The sequence below is a fragment of the Symphalangus syndactylus genome, chromosome 4 (assembly GCF_028878055.3).
Source record: "Symphalangus syndactylus isolate Jambi chromosome 4, NHGRI_mSymSyn1-v2.1_pri, whole genome shotgun sequence".
In the NCBI taxonomy this organism is placed as follows: Eukaryota; Metazoa; Chordata; class Mammalia; order Primates; family Hylobatidae; genus Symphalangus; species Symphalangus syndactylus.
In genome coordinates, this window is record NC_072426.2 from 76754496 (window position 1) to 76774287 (window position 19792).

General features: G+C 47.5%; 1 protein-coding gene across 2 annotated transcripts; it reads right to left on the reverse strand.

Annotated features, from left to right (window-relative positions):
* Positions 1-15226: 15226 nt before the first annotated feature.
* Positions 15227-19433, reverse strand: FZD8 (frizzled class receptor 8). Of its 2 annotated transcripts, XM_055275161.2 has the most exons (3): positions 18034-19411; positions 17543-17943; positions 15227-17419 (listed from the first exon to the last, which is right to left on the reverse strand). In XM_055275161.2, exons 1-3 carry the CDS (start codon positions 18566-18568, stop codon positions 16505-16507), a joined length of 1851 nt encoding a protein of 616 aa, XP_055131136.1. In that variant the 5' UTR covers positions 18569-19411; the 3' UTR covers positions 15227-16504. The 2 variants fall into 2 exon arrangements, with proteins under 2 accessions (XP_055131136.1, XP_055131135.1); XM_055275160.2 differs by having other exon boundaries at positions 15227-19433.
* Between the last annotated feature and the right edge of the window lie 359 nt (positions 19434-19792).

A 19792-nucleotide genomic window follows, 5' to 3' on the forward strand; every position in this document is an offset into this window, starting at 1 on the left:
AATAGCTGCTGTAAGGACTGGGGAAGGAAGCTGACCAGGAACACACAAAAAATCACCTGGTATCCCATGGCTGGAGGAGGAGGGTGTTCACTGAGTGCCTACTGCATGCTGAGAGCACAGGTCCAGTCATTCAATCCTCTCGGTAGCCTCATGAGCTCTATTTTACAGATGAGGAAACTGAGGCTCTCTGGTAATTTTCTTAGGGCCACACACAGGAGGAAACTGGGGTCAGAATCTAGATCTGACTTCAAAAACTTGTGGTCTCAGCCAGGAGCAGTGGCTGACACCTATAATCTCAGTACTTTGGGAGGCCAAGGGAGGAGGATCACTTGAGGTCAGGAGTTCAAGACCAGCCTGGGCAACATGGTGAAACCCCACCTCTACTAAAAATACAAAAATCAGCTGGGCGTGGTGGTGCACACCTGTAATTCAAACTACTTGGGAGACTGAGGCAGGAGAATCCCTTGAACCTGGGAGGTGGAGGTTGCAGTGAGCCGAGATTGCACTGCATTCCAGCCTGGGTGACAGAGCGAGACTCTGTCTCAAAACAAAAACAAAACCAACAAAAACAAAAAACAACAACAAAAAAACCTTGTGTTCTTTCTCCACACCCTACCGCCCTTTGCAAGCTTTTGGCTTATGACGGGAGAAAAGCCCTTCCCACACCTTAATCAACCATTGGCTTGCTCAAGGCTTCTTCATCACTTTTTTTCTGGTCCAAGAACAGAGAGAGGATGCTTATGGATTATTACCTTTGCCAACTTCTGATTTTGTAATCATAAGAGGATTCACAAGCTGAGAATGCATCCAGTGCTTCTCTCTTCCTATCAAGTGTGTGGAAGTTTGTATGCACTTGATCCTTTTATCAGGTGCCCAGCATGCACAGAATCTGCTCTGGGCATGAGTAACTTAAACCTTGTTAATTACATGTATTAGTCTATTTGTGTTACTATAAGGGAACACTTGAAACTGGGTAGTTTATAAGGAAAAAATGGTTTATTTGACTCATGGTTCTACAAGCTGTGTAGGAAGCATGGTGCCAGCATTTGCTTTTGGGAAAGCCTCAGGAGGCTTCCGCTCATGGCAGAAGATGAAAGGGAAGCAGGTGCATCACAGGGCAAGAGAGAGAGCAAGAGATTCCAGGGTCCTTTAAACAACCAGCTCTAGCATGAACGAGCAGAGCGAGAACTCACTCACTACCATGGAGGGGCACCAAGGCATTCAAGAGGGATCCACCCCCATGACCTAAACACCTCCCACCAGGCCCCACCTCCAACACTGGGGACCCCATTTCAACATGAGTTTTGGAAGGGACAAACTTCCAAACTATATCATTGTCTTTTTATAGAACTTAAATACCAAAAGTGATGTAAAACCTCCCCTAACAAGCCATTAAGACAGAGGTGTGAAATGATATGTCTGTAACTCTTGGAATTTTTTTCTAGTTGGGTAGGACCCCCCCTATGGTTGGTATTTGAAATTACCCACCAAAGCTGTGCGCAGTGGCTCACGCCTGTAATCCCAGCACTTTGGGGGGCCGAGGCAGGTGGATCACTTGAGGTCAGGAGTTCAAGACCAGCCTGGCCAACATGGTGAAACCCTGTCTTTACTAAAAATACAAAATTAGCCAGGTGTGGTGAAAGGCGCTTGTAGTTCCAGCTACTTGGGAGGCTGAGGTGGGAGAATTGCTTGAACCCGGGAAGTGGAGGTTGTAGTGAGCCGAAATCACACCACTGCACTCCAGCCTGGGTAGCACAGCGGAACTCTGGCTCAAAAAAGAAAAAAAAATTACCCACCAACAACTCAGGCTTTGAATTAAGTCTTCAAGCTGGGATCCCTTTTACCATCCAAATGCCTTGGGAAGAAGGTGGGCAGAAGGCCTCCCTGTGTCAGCTAATTACCCACTGTTGAGCATGACAACTTACTTAGAGAAATGATGACAAAAGGAGGGGGAATATGAAATGAGGGCCTGCGTGGACTTCACGGGGATGGAGGGGAGAAAGAGTTGGCACCAAAGAGGCAAGAGGAAGAAAAGGACAACAGACTGGAGTCACAAAGACCAAGTTTGTGTAAGAGACAGCGAGAGACAGAGAAGGGAGCCCAGGCAGGGAACAGCGGGACAGGTGGCTCCTGTGCTTGAGGAGATCAAGGACCAGAGGTTCAGGGCAGTGAGTTTGGAGTTGCAGAGAGGCTGGGGGAGCAGCACTCAAGCTAGGGTGCAGGATGGAGCCTGGTGGCTTTGAAAACTTGGGGGAATGGTGGTTTGTCTTGTGACTGTATGATCAGAGGAGCCTAAAGGGCCCGAGTCAGGACTAACTGACGTGTGAGCAACTTCATACCTCCAATGGGGCCATCAGAGGTGCAGCAGACTCCTTTGGGTCAGGCCAAGGTCAAGGAGTTATGCAGCTTCCTCAGTGGTAGGATGAATGGGGTGTTGAAAAACTTCCCTGGGCAGGTGGGCTCTGCCAATACCCTGGATGTGTTTCTGACACCAACACTTCTTTCTTTCTTTCTAACTTTTATTTTAGGTTCGGGGATACATGTGCAGATTTGTTACACAGGTAAATTGCCTGTTGTAGGGGTTTGATGTACAGATAATTTTGCAATTCAGGTAATCAACATAATACCCAAAAGGTAGTTTTCCAATCCTAACCTTCCACCTACCCTCCATCCTCAAGTAGGCCCTGGAGTCTGTTGTTTCTCTCTTTGTGTCCATGGGACTCAATGTTTAGCTTCCATTTATAAGTGAGAACATGTGGAATAAGGCTTTCTGTTGATGTATTAATTTGCTTAGGTTAATGGTCTCCAGTTCTATCCATGTTGCTGCAAAGGACATGATTTCTTTCTTTTTGATGGCTGCTTAGTATTCCATAGTGTATATGCATTACATTTTCTTTATCTAATCCCCTGTTGATGGGCATCTGGGTTAATTCCATATCTTTGCTATTGTGAAGAGTGCTGCAATGAACTTGCATGTGCCCGTATCTTTATGGTAGGATGACTTTTTTCCTCTGGGTATATACCCATTCATGAGATCGCTGGGTCGAATGGTATTTCTATATTAAGTTCTCTGAGAAATCTCCACACTGCTTTCCACAGTAGCTGAACTAATTTACCTTCCCACCTGCAGTGTAGAAGCATTCTCTCTTCTCTGCAACCTCACCAGCATCTATTGTTTTTTGACTTTTTAGTAATAGTGATTCAGACTGGTGTAAGACAATATCTCACTCTGGCTTTGATTTACATTTCCCTAATGATTAGTGATGTTGAACATTTTTTCATATGCTTGTTGGCTGCACGTATGTCTTTTTTTGAAAAATGTCTGTTCATGTCATTTGTCCACTTTTTAATGAAATTTTTTTTGCTTGTTGATTGGTCTAACACCAGCATTTCATTTTTTCTTTTTTTTTTAAATAACTTTTTTAAGACTGAGTCTCACTCTCTTGCTGAGGCTGGAGCACGGTGGCGCGATCTCGGCTCACTGAAACCTCTCTGCCTCTCGGGTTCAAACGATTCTCCTGCCTCAGCTTCCCGAGTAGCTGGGATTACAGGTGCATGCCACCACACCTGGCCAATTTTTGTATTTTTAGTAGAAACGGGGTTTCGCCATGTTGGCCAGGCTGGTCTCGAACTCCTGACCTCAGGTGATCCACCTGCTTTGGGATTACAGGCCTAAGCCACTGTGCCCGGCCTAGCACCAACCTTTCTTAATCAATTTTTGCTTATTAGGCAGTGTTTGGCCATAAATCATACTCTCTATATTATATTTTTTATACTTCACAGAAAGCCTGGTGTGGACAGGATGTGTATTTTGTTTTCCTTTTCTTGGAGTCTTGATGGGATGGGTTAGCAAAGAGATGAATAACACATTTCACAGTAAATAAAGGATACAGAATAGCACTCAGGAGCGGAGAGAGAAATATGGAAGTCACCTAAGAAGAGGTCACAGAAAAAGGCCCGGGGTTTACTCCAGAGACATGCTTCACCTGCTTCTTAAATTGGTTCCCAGCCCAAGTTCAGTAGGCTGTCTCCGATAGTAGATTTAGAAGCAATTATGGTAGATTTAGAGGCAAAGTTTAGATCTGGAAATCCCATGAAATACAGAGTGGAATGGCATCCAATTGTTTTGATAAAGTCTTGATTGTGCTAGGGAAATAACACCGCTGATAACTTGCACAAGCTAATGAACAGCTTATAGTAAGCTCACTGGGTAACTTTAGGGGCCTAGAAAACTGGGTTATTGACTCACTTTGGACCCACCCTTCCTTTATTGAATTTGGAAACATCTGTGTGAGTCTTGCACTAATCCTCCTTGAGTTGGCACAACACGATGGTGTTGGAAAGTTTCACGGAATTCGCCACATTCATCCTTTAATTAGACTAAACTTGGATTTAAAAGCTTCTGTGTGACTTGAAAAAATCCAATCTTTGGTCTCAGACTGCTAAATCCTCTGGGAATTTTGAAGTGCAAATACACAATCGTAATACAGTGTAAGGTTCTGTTAATCTTAAGAATATGTGAGTCATTTTAAACTTAGAGTATTTCAGATTTAGTCATCTCCTTCATATGAAATCCAACTTTCCAGCATAAAAATTATAAAGCATAAATACAGTTTTCCAGCATGTAGAATCACAAGCCTAAAATACGAAAACTGTGTATAGATGAAATATTGCTAATGTGGCTGCAGCATTTTGTTGAGATTCTGATTTTAAAAATATTTTTTACTTCATCTAAACTTTTCTTTTTTTTTGAGACAAGGTCTTGCTCTTTGACCCAGGCTGGAGTGCAGTGGTGTGATTACAGCTCACTGCAGCCTTGACCTCCAGGGCTCAAGCAATCCTTCCACCTCAGCCTCCTGAGTAGCTGGGACCACAGGCACCCACCACCACGCCCAGCTAATTTTTACATTTTTTTTTTAGAGGTGGGGTCTCCCTTTGTTGCCCAGGCTGGTCTCAAACTCCTGGGCTCAAGCAATCCTCCTGCCTTGGCTTCCCTAAGTGTTGGGATTATAGGCGTGAGCCACCATGCCTGGCCGGTCTGAACTTTTCTTCTCATAATCTTTCTTCTCTATTCTTTCTTGCTTCTCTTTTCTCACTGTTCAGTTTTACATATGTTCATTTTTGCCATGGATCAGTTAGTTTCACACAAAGAAAGTATCTACAGCTGAGTAGGGTCCTCCTAAAGTTCCCCCACCCCCACATTATGGTAGTCAATGGAGACACTGAAAGTAATTCCCAGTTCTTTGGGCAAAGTAGTCCGCTCAACAAATATGTATTGAATGGATGAGCTTTTTGAACAGCACAAATTTAAAGACAGTACAAATTTTATTTTTTGAGTAGGTTAAAGCGCTTATATTTAACCATTCTGACTACTTTGGAAGTCACAGACATCTCACTGAACAGTATAATATCTTGAATTGCCTTCTTTTTTTGTAATTAGAGATTTATCTGTTTATTTTTTGAGACAGGCTGTCTCCCAGGCTGGAGTGCAGTCTGGTGTGATCTCGGCTCACTGCAGTCTTGACCTTCCAGACTCAGGTGATCCTCCCACCTCATCTTCCCAAGTAGTTGGGACTACAGGCATGCACCATGACAACCAACTAATTTGTATATTTTTTTTTTTTTAGAGATGGGGTTTCGCCACATTGTCCAGGCTGGTTTCAAACTCCTGGGCTCAAGTGATCCACCTGCCTCAGCCTCCCAAATTGCTGGGATTATAGGTTTGGGCCATCACGCTTAGCCTGTAACTAGAGGTTTAAAATGTACTATTTTTATTTCAATAGTGTCATTTGTTTCTTAGAAGACTCATGCGAGAAGGGCAGACCAATAATTATTAGCCTCATTTCATAGATGAAGAAAATCAGGTTCAGAAAAGTTAACAAGATTTCAGGTTTATAAAACACAAGGGCAAGAGTCCAGCAGTTTGGCCTTCGTTAGTTCTTTTTATATTTTACTTTAGTACCTTCAGTAGAAAGCAGAGGTAATTATGGCAGAGAGAGGGGGGCACGTGACTGTATTAGAGTGGAGACCTATGGAAATCATTACTGCCATTTAACAAATACTTCCAGCTTTTCTTTTTCTGGGCAAGTGGTAGGATGAGTTTCCTGCACCATTTGGGGTGCCATATGCCTATACAACTTCCTTTGGCAATGACATATGTAGGTCTTTGGCCAATGACACATGTAGGTATGACGTGTGCCTTTTCCAGGCAGAGGCTTTAAGATTCAGTGCATGAATTGAAACATTCCTTCCCCACTGATGCAAGGATTATGGAAACACATGCCGCAATTAACTTTGGTCAAATTGGATCTTTGAATGCCCAGGGTGAAGAGAATCTCTTCACTGACATGCACGGGACATATGTAAAGTCATAAATTATTTTTTGTTGTGTTCAGCCTCTGAGATTTTGGAGTTATTTTTTATTGCAGCAAAAGCTAACTTATTCTGATTGATATAGAAATTAAGGAGCATAAATGGGTAAAGAATGCATGGCTCAATGGGTGGATGGATGGTTAGATGAATGAATGAAAGGACCAACATAATAATTAGCAGCATGGTCGTTCCTCAAAAAGTTAAAAATGGAACTATTATATGGTCCAGGAATCCCACTTCTGGGTATATATCCAAAAGAATTGAAAGCAGGGTCTTTGAAGAGAGATTTGCACAGCCATGTTCATAGCAGCACTATTTGCAATGGCCAAGAGGTGGAAGCAACTTGAATGTCCATCCATGGATGACAGGATAAGTAAAATGTGGATGCACATACAATGGAACATTGTTCAGCCTTAAAAAGGAAGGGAGTTCTGACCCACGCTACAACACGGATGAACCTTGAGCAAATTATGTTAAGTGAAATAAGCTGGTCACAAAAAGACAGCTACTGTCTGATTCCACTTATACGAGGTACCTATTGTAGTCAAATTCACAGAGACAGGAAGCAGAATGATGGTTTTCAAAAGTTGGGGGTGAGGGGAAGGGAGTAATTGTTTAATGGATATGGAGTTTCAGTTTTGCAAGATGAAAAAGTTCTGGTGATCTATTTCACCACAGTGTAAATACACTTAGCACTACAGAACTATATACTTACAAATGGTTAAGATAGTAAATAAAGTTTATGTGGTTTTTTTTTTCAGATGGAGTTTCACTCTTGTTGCCCAGGCTGGAGTGCAGTGGTGCAATCTCGGCTCACTGCAACCTCGTGGGTTCAAGCGATTCTCCTGCCTCAGCCTCCCGAGTAGCTGGGATTACAGGTGCCTGCCACCATGCCTGGTTAATTTTTGTATTTTTGGTAGAGACAGGGTTTCCCTGTGTTGGCCAGGCTGGTCTCGAACTCCTGACCTCAGGGGATCTGCCTGCCTCGGCTTCCCGAAGTGCTGGGATTACAGGCGCGAGCCACCACACCGGGCCTGTGTGTGTGTGTGTGTGTGTGTGTGTGTGTGTGTGTGTTTTACAATAAAAATTAAATAAAACAAAAATGCACATGGAAACATTTTTATTTAATACAATAAAACAAAAACTTTTTTTTTCTTTTTTTGAGATGAGTCTCACTCTGTTGCCCAGGCTGGAGTGCAGTGGCACCATCTCAGCTCACTGCAACCTCTGCCTCCCAGGTTCAAGTAATTATCCTGCTTCACCCTCCCGAGTAGTTGGGATTACAGGCATGTACCACCATGCCTGGCTAATTTTTGATTTTTTTTTTTTAGTGGAGACAGGGTTTCACCATATTGGCCAGGCTGGTCTTGAACTCCTGGCCTCAAGTGATCCACCTGCCTCCGTCTTCCAAAGTGCTAGGATTACACGCGTGAGCCACCATGCCTAGCCCGATAAAACAAACTCCTTACTGATGGCACCTGGCACTTACTCATCCAGGCAGGCACTGTTCTTTGCATTTTATCTGTACCGGAAGTTAATCCTTACAACAACCCTATAAAATAGATACTGTTCTTATTCCCATTTTACAAAGGCGGAAACTGAGGGAAACAGAGGCTGAGTAACTTGCCAAAGATCATTCACTAAAGGAGTCAGGCAGTGGGGTTGAGTCTGCCCTCTTAATCCCTCATTGTTACTGGCTTTCTGTAACTTCCTGGAGATTTTCTAAGTTAATTAAGTTAATATGGTGTTCATTAAGAGATATTTTCCAGAATGATTAAGTTATTAGCTTCTTTTTGGCTCACACTGAGTATGGCCAAGAGGTGTTTTTTGATGACATTGTGCAAAGTTTGCATCCCTGTTGTGGGTTTAACAACCTAGGACCCTCTATTCGGGCTTTTTCTTACAGAATAATGATGAATGTAGCGGTGAAGCTCTAACATCACACACATCACCCAGAGTCAGGAAAACCTCCGCACTTACTTGGGAAAGTGGATTTCACTTTCTGGGGCTTCAGTTAAGGACTCATAACTTCTTGTATGGTACCCAGAGACAGAGCAGATTTCTGCACCAAATGAATGCTATCCTATAATTCTACAACTTTAGCAATGTGCCAGCATGAGGTAAGGTACTACCAGGTTCCTTTTAAAGAGGTGGGGTGAAGATACATGTATTGACACGCATTCAGGATTCCCCTGACCCACTGTTGGCTTGACCCTTGCTTCCCTGGATATAGTACGACCCTGCACCCGGTCTTAGAAAGTCAGGCCTGTCTTTGGTCACTGCAGACTGAGGCTTCATTTCCAGCTGAGCTGGTCTCAATACATAAACATCTACTGAACAAAAAATATTTTATTTTATTTTTTAGATTCAGGGAATACATATGCCAGTTTGTTACATGGATATATTGTGTGATACTGAGGTTTAAGCTTCTATTGAACCTGTTGCCCAAATAGTGAACATAATTCCCAATAGAAAGTTTTTCATCTTGCCTTCCTTTTTCCCTCCCACCTTTTGGAGTCCCTGGTGTCTATAATTCCTGTCTTTATGTCCATATGTAGCCAATGTGTAGTTCCCCCTTAGAAGTGAGAACATGTGGTATTTGGTTTTCTGTTCCTGTGTTAATTCGCTTAGGATAATGGCCTCTAGCTGCAGCCATGTTGGTGCAAAGGACATGATTTCATTCTTCTTTTTGTGGCTGCATAGTACTCCGCAATGTATAGCGTACCACATTTTTAAAATCCAATGCACTGTTGATGGGCACCTAGATTGATTCTATGTCTTTGCTATTGTGAATAATGCTGCAATAAGCATATGAGTGCAGGTGTCTTTTTGGTAGGAAGATAATATTTGAATATCTTTACTAACTAACACATTCACCCTATTGATTCCTCCTAACTTCACAGGTTGGGTTTAATTTCTAGTTTAATAGAATCATACCCTATGTGCACAATTCTTTGTTATTTCCTTATAGGTGAAAAAGCAGTTATCAAAAACTGTGTAGTGAGAAGTTCTTTCTTGGGGCCAGGTGAGGGCACTCCTGTCATCTCCCAAATACCTCTCAGGGTGACAAAAAGAAAAAAATAACTGCTTTTGTTTAGTCAAGTTAGATGACAATAGCTAGTTTGCTTAGCTAATTTCTATTTCTATATATCTACATAGCTCTATATGTCTACAGATCTATAGATTTATATATCTATAAATCCATCTATGTATCTATATCTATATCTATATATATTTCACTTTAGATGATAATACCACATTCAATTACATTTCAACTCCGGCTGCACATGGGAATTGCCTGGGGAAGTTTTAGAAAACTTTGAATTCTCAACTGGCACCCCCCAAAATTCTGATTCTATTGGTCTGGGGTGCAACATGGGCATTGGTAATGACAAAAACAAAAAAAAAACACCCCAAGTGCTTCTAACATGTAAGCAGGGTAAGAACTACTGCTGGAGTGCTAGTTAATTAAAAATGGGCTTGTTAAGGGGGGAAAATGTTAGAAATTGGTTTTCTAATTTAAATCAGTGTATGATTCACCTGCATGACAAACATGGTGCTATAAAAGCACGCGTTTGTCCCCTGTGAAGAATGGCTGTGCCCCAGATTCGGAAAGCTATCCAACTTGGGTTGTTTCGCTAACATTGATCCTAACTTTGCCTTTTGCCCCAGGGCAATTCTTTCCTTCCACCTTTCTCTGGCTACTGGCTGACCTTTTCAGCTGCCACCCATGCTCTTGGCCCCCTCCCGGGCGCAGCCTGCAGCGTGAGTCTGCTGGGCCAGCCAAGCTCTTCCTCAGGTTGCTTTGTCATTGCAGAGATTTCTGGGACATTCTCTTGGGTTCCCTAAGCCCTTCTCTCTCCCTGATCCCTGCACTGGCCTCCACTGCACAGTGGTTCTGCTGTTTCTCCTTCTGCCTGGCCAAGGCCAGGCTCTCCCTGAAGGGCTCTCAGGCCTCTGCCAGCCAGGGCCAACACGTTCCACATCTGGCCCCTCTCCCCATGTGAAGTCGATCAGTAACAGAAGCCCATCCTCCCTCCCTCCATTAGTCTGCTCTCACAGTGCTGTAAAGATACTCCCTGAGACTGGGTCATTGATAAAGAAAAGAGGTGTAATTGACTCACAGCTCCGCATGGCTGGGGAAGCCTCAGGAAACTTAAAATCATGGTGGAAGGTGAAGGGGAAGCAGACACATCTTACATGGTCACAGGAGAGCGAGAGAGAGAGAAAGGGGGAAGTGTCAGATACTTATCAAACAACAAGACCACTTGAAAACTCACTCACTATTGGAACATCAAGGGGGGGAATCCATCCCCATGATCCAGTCACCCCCCACTAGTTTCCTCCCTTGACATGTGGGGATTACAATTCGAAACGAGATTAGGGTGGGAACACAGAACCAAACCATATCACTCCCAGTCACTGTGCCTTCTCACTAAGCCAGACTCTTAAATATGGAATCTATTGGAACATTGTGGCTATAGAAGTAAAAAGGCAGGTGAACTGGCCTAAGTTGACCAGGGTCCCAAGAGACAAGCCTTTCCACAGTGCTCCTCTTGTCTCTGAAGGGTGGGCGTTCACATTTCCTGCGTAGGCCACCACCAAACTGTGGGAAAACTCTGCTATGATTCTGTAACCAGGTAAACACAGCCCTGGTAAGTTGCTGTATCAGCTATGAATGCATTTTTTTTTTTTTTTTTTTGAGATAGACTCTTTCTCTATTGCTCACGCTGGAGTGCAGTAGCACGTTCATAGCTTACTGCAGGCTTGAACTCTTGGACTCAAGCGATCCTCCTGTCTCAGCCTCCCAAGGGACTACAGGCATAGATTACCACACCTGGCTTTTTATTTTTTATAAAGATGGAGTCTCATTATATTACCCAAGCTGGTCTTGAACTCCTGGCCTCTAGTGATCCTCCTATCTTGGCCTTCCAAAGTGTTGGGATTACAGGTGTGAGCCACCACACCCAGCCTGAATGCACATTGTGGTGGCCTCAGAGGTTTACACAGAAGAGTGGGACAGCTGGAAAAGATCTAGAGAGACAGGAGTGACAAGTAGGCTTGGTGGCTTCTAGGCCCAGCTGTGCTCCTGACTGTGTGATGTTCAGCAGGCACAGTTGTTTTGAGCTTGTTTTCTAACCAGTGAAATGTAGGACGGTGTGCTAGACCTTCCTACCCTTCAGTGTGCCTGTGAAGCTTGGGGATCTTGTTAAAATGCAGTTTCTGATTCAGTAAGAGAGATCTGAGATTCCACATTTCCCTAATGCTGCAGGTTTTGCCTCTGGGGCCTCCGAACTCTACAAGTCCTCGAAGATCTTATGTGGTCCTTGGTCACAAGTCTTCTCCTTCCCTCCCATCCCCACTAGACATTCCAGTCCTCAGAAACCTTGTTTCTCTGCTCATCCTTTTTTAATTATTTTTTTATTTTTTATTTATTTTTTTTTTGGCAAAGTCTTGCTCTGTCATCCAGACTGGAGTGCAGTGGTGTGATCTCAGCTCACTGCAGCCTCCGCCTCCTGGGTTCAAGCGATTCTCCTGCCTCAGTCTCCCGAGTAGCTGGGATTACAGGTGCCAGCCACCACGTCCAGCTAATTTTTGTATTTTTAGTAGAGACAGGGTTTCACCATGTTGGCCAGGCTGGTCTCAAACTCCTGACCTCAGGTGATCCGCCTGCCTCAGCCTCCCAAAGTGCTGGGATTACAGGCTTGAGCCACCTCTCCTGGCCCTGCTCATCCTTCTTTAAGATCCTGCTCTTCCTACATCTCAGTGCTGTGTCATCTTCCTTCCCCAGGGCTCCAGCATTCCAATGCAGATGCTCACCGACCTTGTTTTCCAGCGAAGTTTCTACTCCTTGGTGTGTTTCTGTGAACACCCGGCTAGGTAAAATGAGATGGCTTGCATCTTGCTCACCCTAACAGCACTCACGTGCAGCACTGACAGGCGTCCCCTGGACTCAGAGGTTGACCTCTACATGAGAAATTGTAAATTGACACATTTAATTAAGCAAGCCAACCACATCCCACCTCAAAATACTGTTTATTATTCATTGTTTCTTCCATGAAAGCTTTGATATGGTGGATCTTTGGTGAGCATCCCATTCTTTAAATAAAAGTAACTCAGAAGCTAATTTAAAAAAGATATACTCTTGGAATTTAACGCAGCTTAATTACATTTTTAGCATAATGGTTATATGGAGGACTTAATGCAATTGAAGTTAATAAAAGTATTATCACTGCGTGGCGGGAATGTCTTGTGGGTCCTTAAACTTTAGTGTGCACTGATGCAATTTTGGAACGCATCGGAGAAAGGATTCAGAATTATGAATACAAAATGTTTGCAGGTCCTCTGGGCGGAGGCTGTGCCTGTGCCTGGGCTAGCTCTCCGTGTGCTATTCTTGAATGAATGAATTGAATGAAGGAACCTCCCTAACTTCCTGGTTCTGGGACCCTGTACTACCACGAGATGGCAGTATAGTATCAAATGTGGAAAGCGGATAGACACTTGCACTGATTTGCTTTTTATGTCTCAACAGAACGTTTGCATCTACACTTTAAATTGCATCCTGTGCTCTGCAACTGCTCCTGGTTTTCTCTTGGCAAGACAATCTCACTGTCTTTGCCCAAACTCTTAAGTATTACAGGCACCTGCAATGCGGTCAGTGCAGGTTAAGAAACTGTAATGTGCCATGGTTTACTCCTTAAACTTTCTTATAAACTTTTTTCCCTTCTGTTTCATGGTACTTTCAAATTGCATTTATTATAAAGCAAAAAGAAAGTGTTTCACGTAACTTCTCCCACAAGCAATTTTAATGAGGTTTGGCTTTAGTAATGGTTTTAATCATGTTAGACTTGATCTTCTAGCCACACAACAACCACACCAACCCCTCTTCCAATTTGACAAGATTTTCAAAAACTAACACTTGTTTTATGTAATTAAAGACACAACTGTGTAGCACACAGGGGTGTTCATTTGTCTAATGCAATTGACTAGAGACTCTCTTTCTTCCACCCTAAAATCAATTTTGGGGTTTTGTTCCCTTAGTAGATACCATCTGAGTATTGGCAAATATGCAACTCAAGTTTTAGCTTTAAAGGCAAAAAACCAGCACTTATGTCTTAATACCATCTCTAAAATCAGTCTCTAATGATTACAGATGCAGGTCTTTTTATTGAGAACTGTCCTCAGAATTTAAATTGGGTTTTTTGTTTGTCAAATAAGCTCGCTTAGATTGAACACACATAGATCTTGAGTTTCAAATATAGCATTTTATAATGATATATTGAAGAATAAGGTAAAAAGCTTCAAAGTTGGACATTTTCCTGTGTTATATAGTTGAAAATGTGTCAATAATGAGAATACTGCTACATGAGAAAGCCAACATGCTAACTTGTGTCTTGTAGCTTTCTCCCCATCCTTCGTATGTGGTAAAGACTTTGGGATCTGCTCTCAAAATTCTACCTTATAACTGAATATATAAAGTTTATGGCTGGCATATGTACACTATAGTACGAGTCAACACGTGGGTTAGATGTAGGCCACTGATAGGTACCTAAGTTACAAAATAATAATTCCGTAATGAGTAAAACTACTGGAGAGGTGAACACTTTTACAGTGTCTCTGGCTTTAAAAAATAAGATTGGCATGATAGCTAAAGCAGGGGTTCTAATTGCATATCTAACTTAATTAACACCAAGACTTACTCTGAAAAGGATCTGCAAAATGTTACTACCATGGAGATCCTATGTGAAGCCTCTTACATGAGAAAAATCAGCCAAGAAAGTAGTGTTCACTCTATTAAAATTTTTTTTAACTACTAAAGATTCCTATTAGGTAAAGTAAGGAGAACAAACATTTTAGCAGGATGTGCAGAACAAATCCCCTCCCATCCCATCCCACAATGATTGATGCCCCATCATTAGCAGGGTAGCTGCCCATTTCTTATCTTGATTGACAGGTTAATAAGGGACCTGGGGCTATCTTTTCAGTACTAACACACAATCTTACCAATTACTTTTAAATTATTGCTAATCTGTCAGAAAATAACAAGCATAAGGAATAAAAATATCCGCAAAACAGAAACGTCTGCTGAAGCAGCTTTTACTTCCGGTGCCTTAAAAGGTTCAGTTGGAAAACTTGCTAGAATTTAGTCAATAGAATTTAGGCACTGGCGATTTTTTTTTTAAGAAAAACTTGTAGTTTATAATAGTTCATTGGTTCAATTAGGAGCGAAAAAGAAGGGAGTTTTGTAATGCAATTGTCCAGCAAAGGAAAACGCTTTAAATTGGGGGATTATGTGCGCAGACCACCTGTGGGGCATTCAGAGCCCTTTTCTATAAAGCTTCAACCCATGCCTAGCTGCCTGCAGGCTGGCTAACAATGCCGGGAAAAGCTGTTTAAAAGGCTGAGCACTTGTGCCTCCGGTCTTCACTAACTGTTACAAGTCTTCCTCTCTCGCGCTCTCTCTCCTTTTTAAAGTAAAAGTCCCACATCCCTTTAATGGAAGAACTTTAAGGCTCCGCGGTGGCCAATTGGTCTGCACTAAGAGGAGATAGGCAGCAGGGAAAGAAACTTCAGACTATACAGCACATTTGCAGAGGAGAAAAGATCAAAGTTTTTCAAACTCAAAAGACCAAGTTCCCTACAGATTAACCCTATTCATTTAGCTCCTCTTAAAGGAATGATGTGCTGAGCCACTGGGCAGACAGGTAAAAAGTTCAACAATTGCCGAAGCATTCTTCTGCTAATTCAACAGCCTTCTGCTCAAATAAATTAGCTTAGTCTTGACAGAGGAACAATAGCTTTTTCTCTAGGAAAAGCAGCACATTTGGTATACACAAGCACTGAAGGTTATTAAGATGTTAACCCGTTAGTTTAATCCACTGAAGAGCGCCCGCACCCCTACCAGATTGTCAAGTGACTTCTACTGTAAAGGGTGAGCTATGGTTTAAAACACTAACCTCTACACCTCAGCAATGCGTTCCCTCCCTGGAACACCAGGTGCTTTCAAAATCACGGACTCCAGAAATGAATGCAGGGTTTTGAAACCTTTAGTGATACCATGCAGGATAAATAACAAGGCCTAAGGGGAATTACTGCCTTGCAGAAGTTCCATTTACATCCACTGAGGTGAGAGTTGTTATCCATGGATCAGAAAAGAGCTCCCATGAAAAACACCGTCTTTGGGGAAGGTGCAAAAACTCAATTTTGATTTCAGTTCAACAATGATATTTACTTGGCTAACAACTTAAGAACTAGAGTTTAACAAGTAATTTTCTCCATGCCTAAGGTCAGTGTACAGAATGACAAGCCAGAAAATGTCCATTTTCCCCATGCGTCCTTAGCAAGCACTTTAAAGGTGACAGCTGAGAAAAGGCGGGGGAGAGGGCAATGGTTAAATCATTTATCAAAAGTCATTTTATTGACAAAATAGAATACTTATATCTGTTCTTACAGGGGTAAGCCTCTAAACTTTTTACAAAAAAATGTACACACTATATCTTTGGATATATACATATTTTACACATTTTTTTTTTTTTTACAATTTAACAAATAATTATATAAATACATCCTCTAATGTAAGAAACCCGTATTTACTTGGGGTGTATAATTAAGACATTTCTTGTTTGTTTACTTAAGGCATTTGCCTGGTCATTAAGAATACCCAAACCGTGCAATCCCATCAGCTCGCGATCACCCCTCCTCCAGGGTAAGTCAGGGGTGGGCGTTTACGTAGGAAGAGTCGAGGGAGAAAAAGAGGTTCTCCCAGGTGAAATCTGTGTATCTGACTGCAAACCCAGCCAAGTGCAGCCAGGGAGGGCTCCAAACCTCGGGTTCTGGAAACGCCGCAGAGTCCACCCTCCTCAGCCAACAGAAATTAACGCGTGGCGGGAGGAGCTCCCCGCACATCAATGGAGGAAAAGGGGCTGGGTCTGGGAGGCTTCAATGCCAGGTACTTTGTTCTAAGTGAGTCGTTTAAGTCCCAGCTAATGGATACCATTAAGAGTTCATTATCATGCTAATAGCAATCAACACTGTGAAGGGGTGGGAACCTCAGCCCATCAAGTGTCCCTTCGCTGCACTTGGGTCTCCTCGTCCCCCTCCCCACCCCTCCTGGGCGCCCCCTCCCCTCCGCTCAGACTTGGGACAATGGCATCTGCTTTGGATAAGACACGGAGCTGGCCGTGCCCGACCGCCACGTCAGGCCGGTGCTGACGTCGCTGTAAAGGGAGCCCCCGCCGCCGCCCGGTCCCCCGCCGCCGCCGCCCCCGGGCCCGCCGCCACCCCCCGCGGCCGTGGCGCCCGCGCCCCCGCCCACCGCGACGCCCTTGCTGGCCCAGCAGCAGCGGGTGCACAAGGAGCGCCAGGACTCCAGCGTCTTGCCGGACCAGACCCACACGCCGGAGGTGATGCCCACCACTAGGCACATGAAGTACTTGAGCATGAAGACGGCGTAGTCGGGCCTGCGTGCCTGGTCGGGCTGCAGGTCCCGCAGGCACGGGCAGTTGTGCGTGGCCTCCCAACGGGGGCGGTTGTGCTGCTCGTAGAAGAGGCAGGCGACCACCACCGCGGCGGGCACGGTGTAGAGCACGGTGAACAGGCCCAGGCGGATCATCAGCTTCTCCAGCTTGTGCGTCTTGGTGGGGCCGTCCTGTTGCTTGATGACCGAGCGGATGCGGAAGAGGGACACGAAGCCGGCCAGCAGGAACATGGTGCCGATGAAGAGGTAGATGACCAGCGGCGCCAGCACGAAGCCGCGCAGGTTGTCCAGGCTCTGGTTGCCCACGTAGCAAATGCCCGCCACCGGGTCGCCGTCCACCGAGCTGAGCGCCAGCACCGCGATGGACTTGACGCTGGGCACAAGCCACGCGGCCAGGTGGAAGTACTGCGAGTAGCCGGCGATGGCTTCGTTGCCCCACTTCATGCCGGCCGCCAGGAACCACGTGAGCGACAAGATCACCCACCAGATGGAGCTGGCCATGCCGAAGAAGTAGACCAGCAAGAAGACCACGGTGCACAGCGCGGGGCCGGTGGTCTCGTAGCGCACGTGCTGCTCCACCGCGCCCAGCTCCTCGTACTCGCCGCGCCCGCCCGGGCCGCCCGCGCCCGCGCCCGCCGCGCCCGCGCCAGCTGCCGCGCCGCCCGCGCCCCCAGCGCCCCCCGCGCCCGGCGCGCCACCGCTGCACGCCACCTTCTCGTGGCCCGCCACCAGGCGCACTAGGTAGCCCACCGACACGAAGAGGTAGCAGGCCGAGAGAAAGATGATGGGCCGCTCCGGGTACTTGAAGCGCTCCATGTCGATGAGGAAGGTGGAGACGGTGGCGAAAGTCGACACGAAGCAGAGCACCGACCACAGGCCGATCCAGAAGACGGTGAAGGCGCGCTCGTCCTGGCTGAAGAAGGGGTTGTGGCAGGGCAGCGCGCAGTTAGCGATCTGGCCTGTCTTGACGCGGTTGTAGAGCGGGTGGCGCTCGCTGGACACGCTAACCATGGGCGCGCGGCACTGGCACCCGGGCTCGCAGGGAGCCGCGCCGCCGCCAGGGGGCCGCGCCTTCCCGCCACCGCCGCCGCGAGCTGGGGGCGCCGCCGCGTCCCCGCCGCCACCGCCCCTGCCGCCGCCGCGGTGCGGAGGCCTAGCCCCCGGCGGGCGGCCGTGGCCGCTGCCCGAAGGCGGCTGCTCGCCGGGCGATGGCGGCGGCAGGCGGCGCGGCGGGCTGGGCGCGGCGGTGGTGAGGTCGGTGCGGTTGTAGTCCATGCACAGCGTGTCAGGGTTGCCCTGCTCGGGCAGCCGGTCGCAGCGCATGCGGTCGGGCCAGGCGAAGCCGTACTGGCGCATGAGCGGCGCGCAGCCGGCCTTGGCGCGCTCGCACACCGAGCGGCAGGGCGGCAGCGGCTTCTTGTAGTCCTCCAGGCAGATGGGCGTGTACATGCTGCACAGGAAGAACTTGAGATCGGGCGAGCACTGGATCTCCACCAGCGGCCAGAACTGGTGCACTTCCAGGCCCGCCTCGTCCTGCGTGTCGTGGTTGAACTGGTTGGGCATGTAGGTGTAGTTGTAGCCGATGCCCTTACACAGCGGCACGGTGATCTCTTGGCACGCCAGCTCCTTGGCCGAGGCGGCCGCCGCGCCGCTAGAGCGCTGCAGCAGCGCCAAGGCGGCCAGCAGCGAGGTCACTTCCAACAGGTAACCCCACTCCATCCTGTGCGCCTCGGCCCGGTGCCCTCGCCCTCCAGGCGGCGCGCAGAGGGGTGCCGGGAGGGGGGGTGCACGAGAGAGCCGGAGACGGGGACAGCGAGTGATCTGGGGGTCTCCCTTATGCTTCGCCCGGGAGGGGGTCTGCCGATAATCTAACCCCTCCTAGGGGCGCGTCCGCAGCGGCGCGGCACGCAGCCTGGGCAGGGCCCTTCCGCACTCCTTTCCGCCGCTCTGGGGGTTTGAAGGCGGCTGCAGGCGGGCGCCACAGTCCGAAGGTCCGCTCTGCTCGCCCCGGGTCGCGCTCAGCCCTCGCGGCGCAGAGCGGCCGGGCCTCGGCTTATCGTCCCGCACTCGCTCGCCTCCTCTCCGCGCGCCCGACCACTTCTCCCCGCCGCGCCGGGCGGCTGTGACTCCGCCGGGCAGAGAGGGCGGAGGCGCCGCAAGTTTCCTCTCGGGCCGCGGTGCGCAGTCAAGATGGCTGGGCCGGGCCGCTCGCCGCGCCGGGTCAGCCCTGGCGGCCACCGCTCGGCCCCCGGGGGCTCATGCCCGCCCCCAAGGCCGCGCCGCCGCCGCCGCCGGAGTTGGGGACCCTCCTTGGCCCAGGCCGCCGCCCTCTTTCTCCGGCGTCCTTCCTTCGTCTGTCCGCCGCCGGGACAGACGGACCCCCGCCGCCGAGAAAAGTCAGCGCCGCGCTCCGGCCGCAGTCGGGCGAGGTGCACGCAGTCTCCTTCCTGCTGGACACCCAGGAGCAAATCCAGACCGGAAGGCGGAGCGGACACCTGAGTGGCGCGGCCCGCGCCCAGCCGCCGCCTCCTCCTCGGCGGGAGCAGTGCCTTTCGCCCAACTTCCCGGCTCCAGCCCCACTCGCGCCGCGCGGCCGGCTCATGAATATTTATACAGCGCGGAGTCGGTCTCCGCCCCCAGCCCCGCAAGCCAATCGCCGGGCGGCGGGGCGGAGTCCACGCGCTCCCAGGGCTCAGCCTTCCTTAAGGCAGTCCCCGAGTGTTCGCACTGATGTGCGCGCTCTCTGCGGATGGAGAGTTTTGGTAACCTTGGGATTGACCGCAGAGACAGAGTGTTGGCTGTGGCTGTCCCCATGGCGCTGAGTGCATCTGAGGTCTTGGTCCCCTTACCCCGACAGGGACGGGGTTTGGTGCAGCGCGCGCCTCCCCGGCGCGTTTCAAACCAGTCAGGCCCCTGCTGCCACCCTCCGCGAATGCGGGTGAT

Bases quoted from the DNA above. Each gene is read 5' to 3' on its own strand.
- FZD8 (XM_055275160.2), bottom strand. From the start codon at position 18,568: ATGGAGTGGGGTTACCTGTTGGAAGTGACCTCGCTGCTGGCCGCCTTG.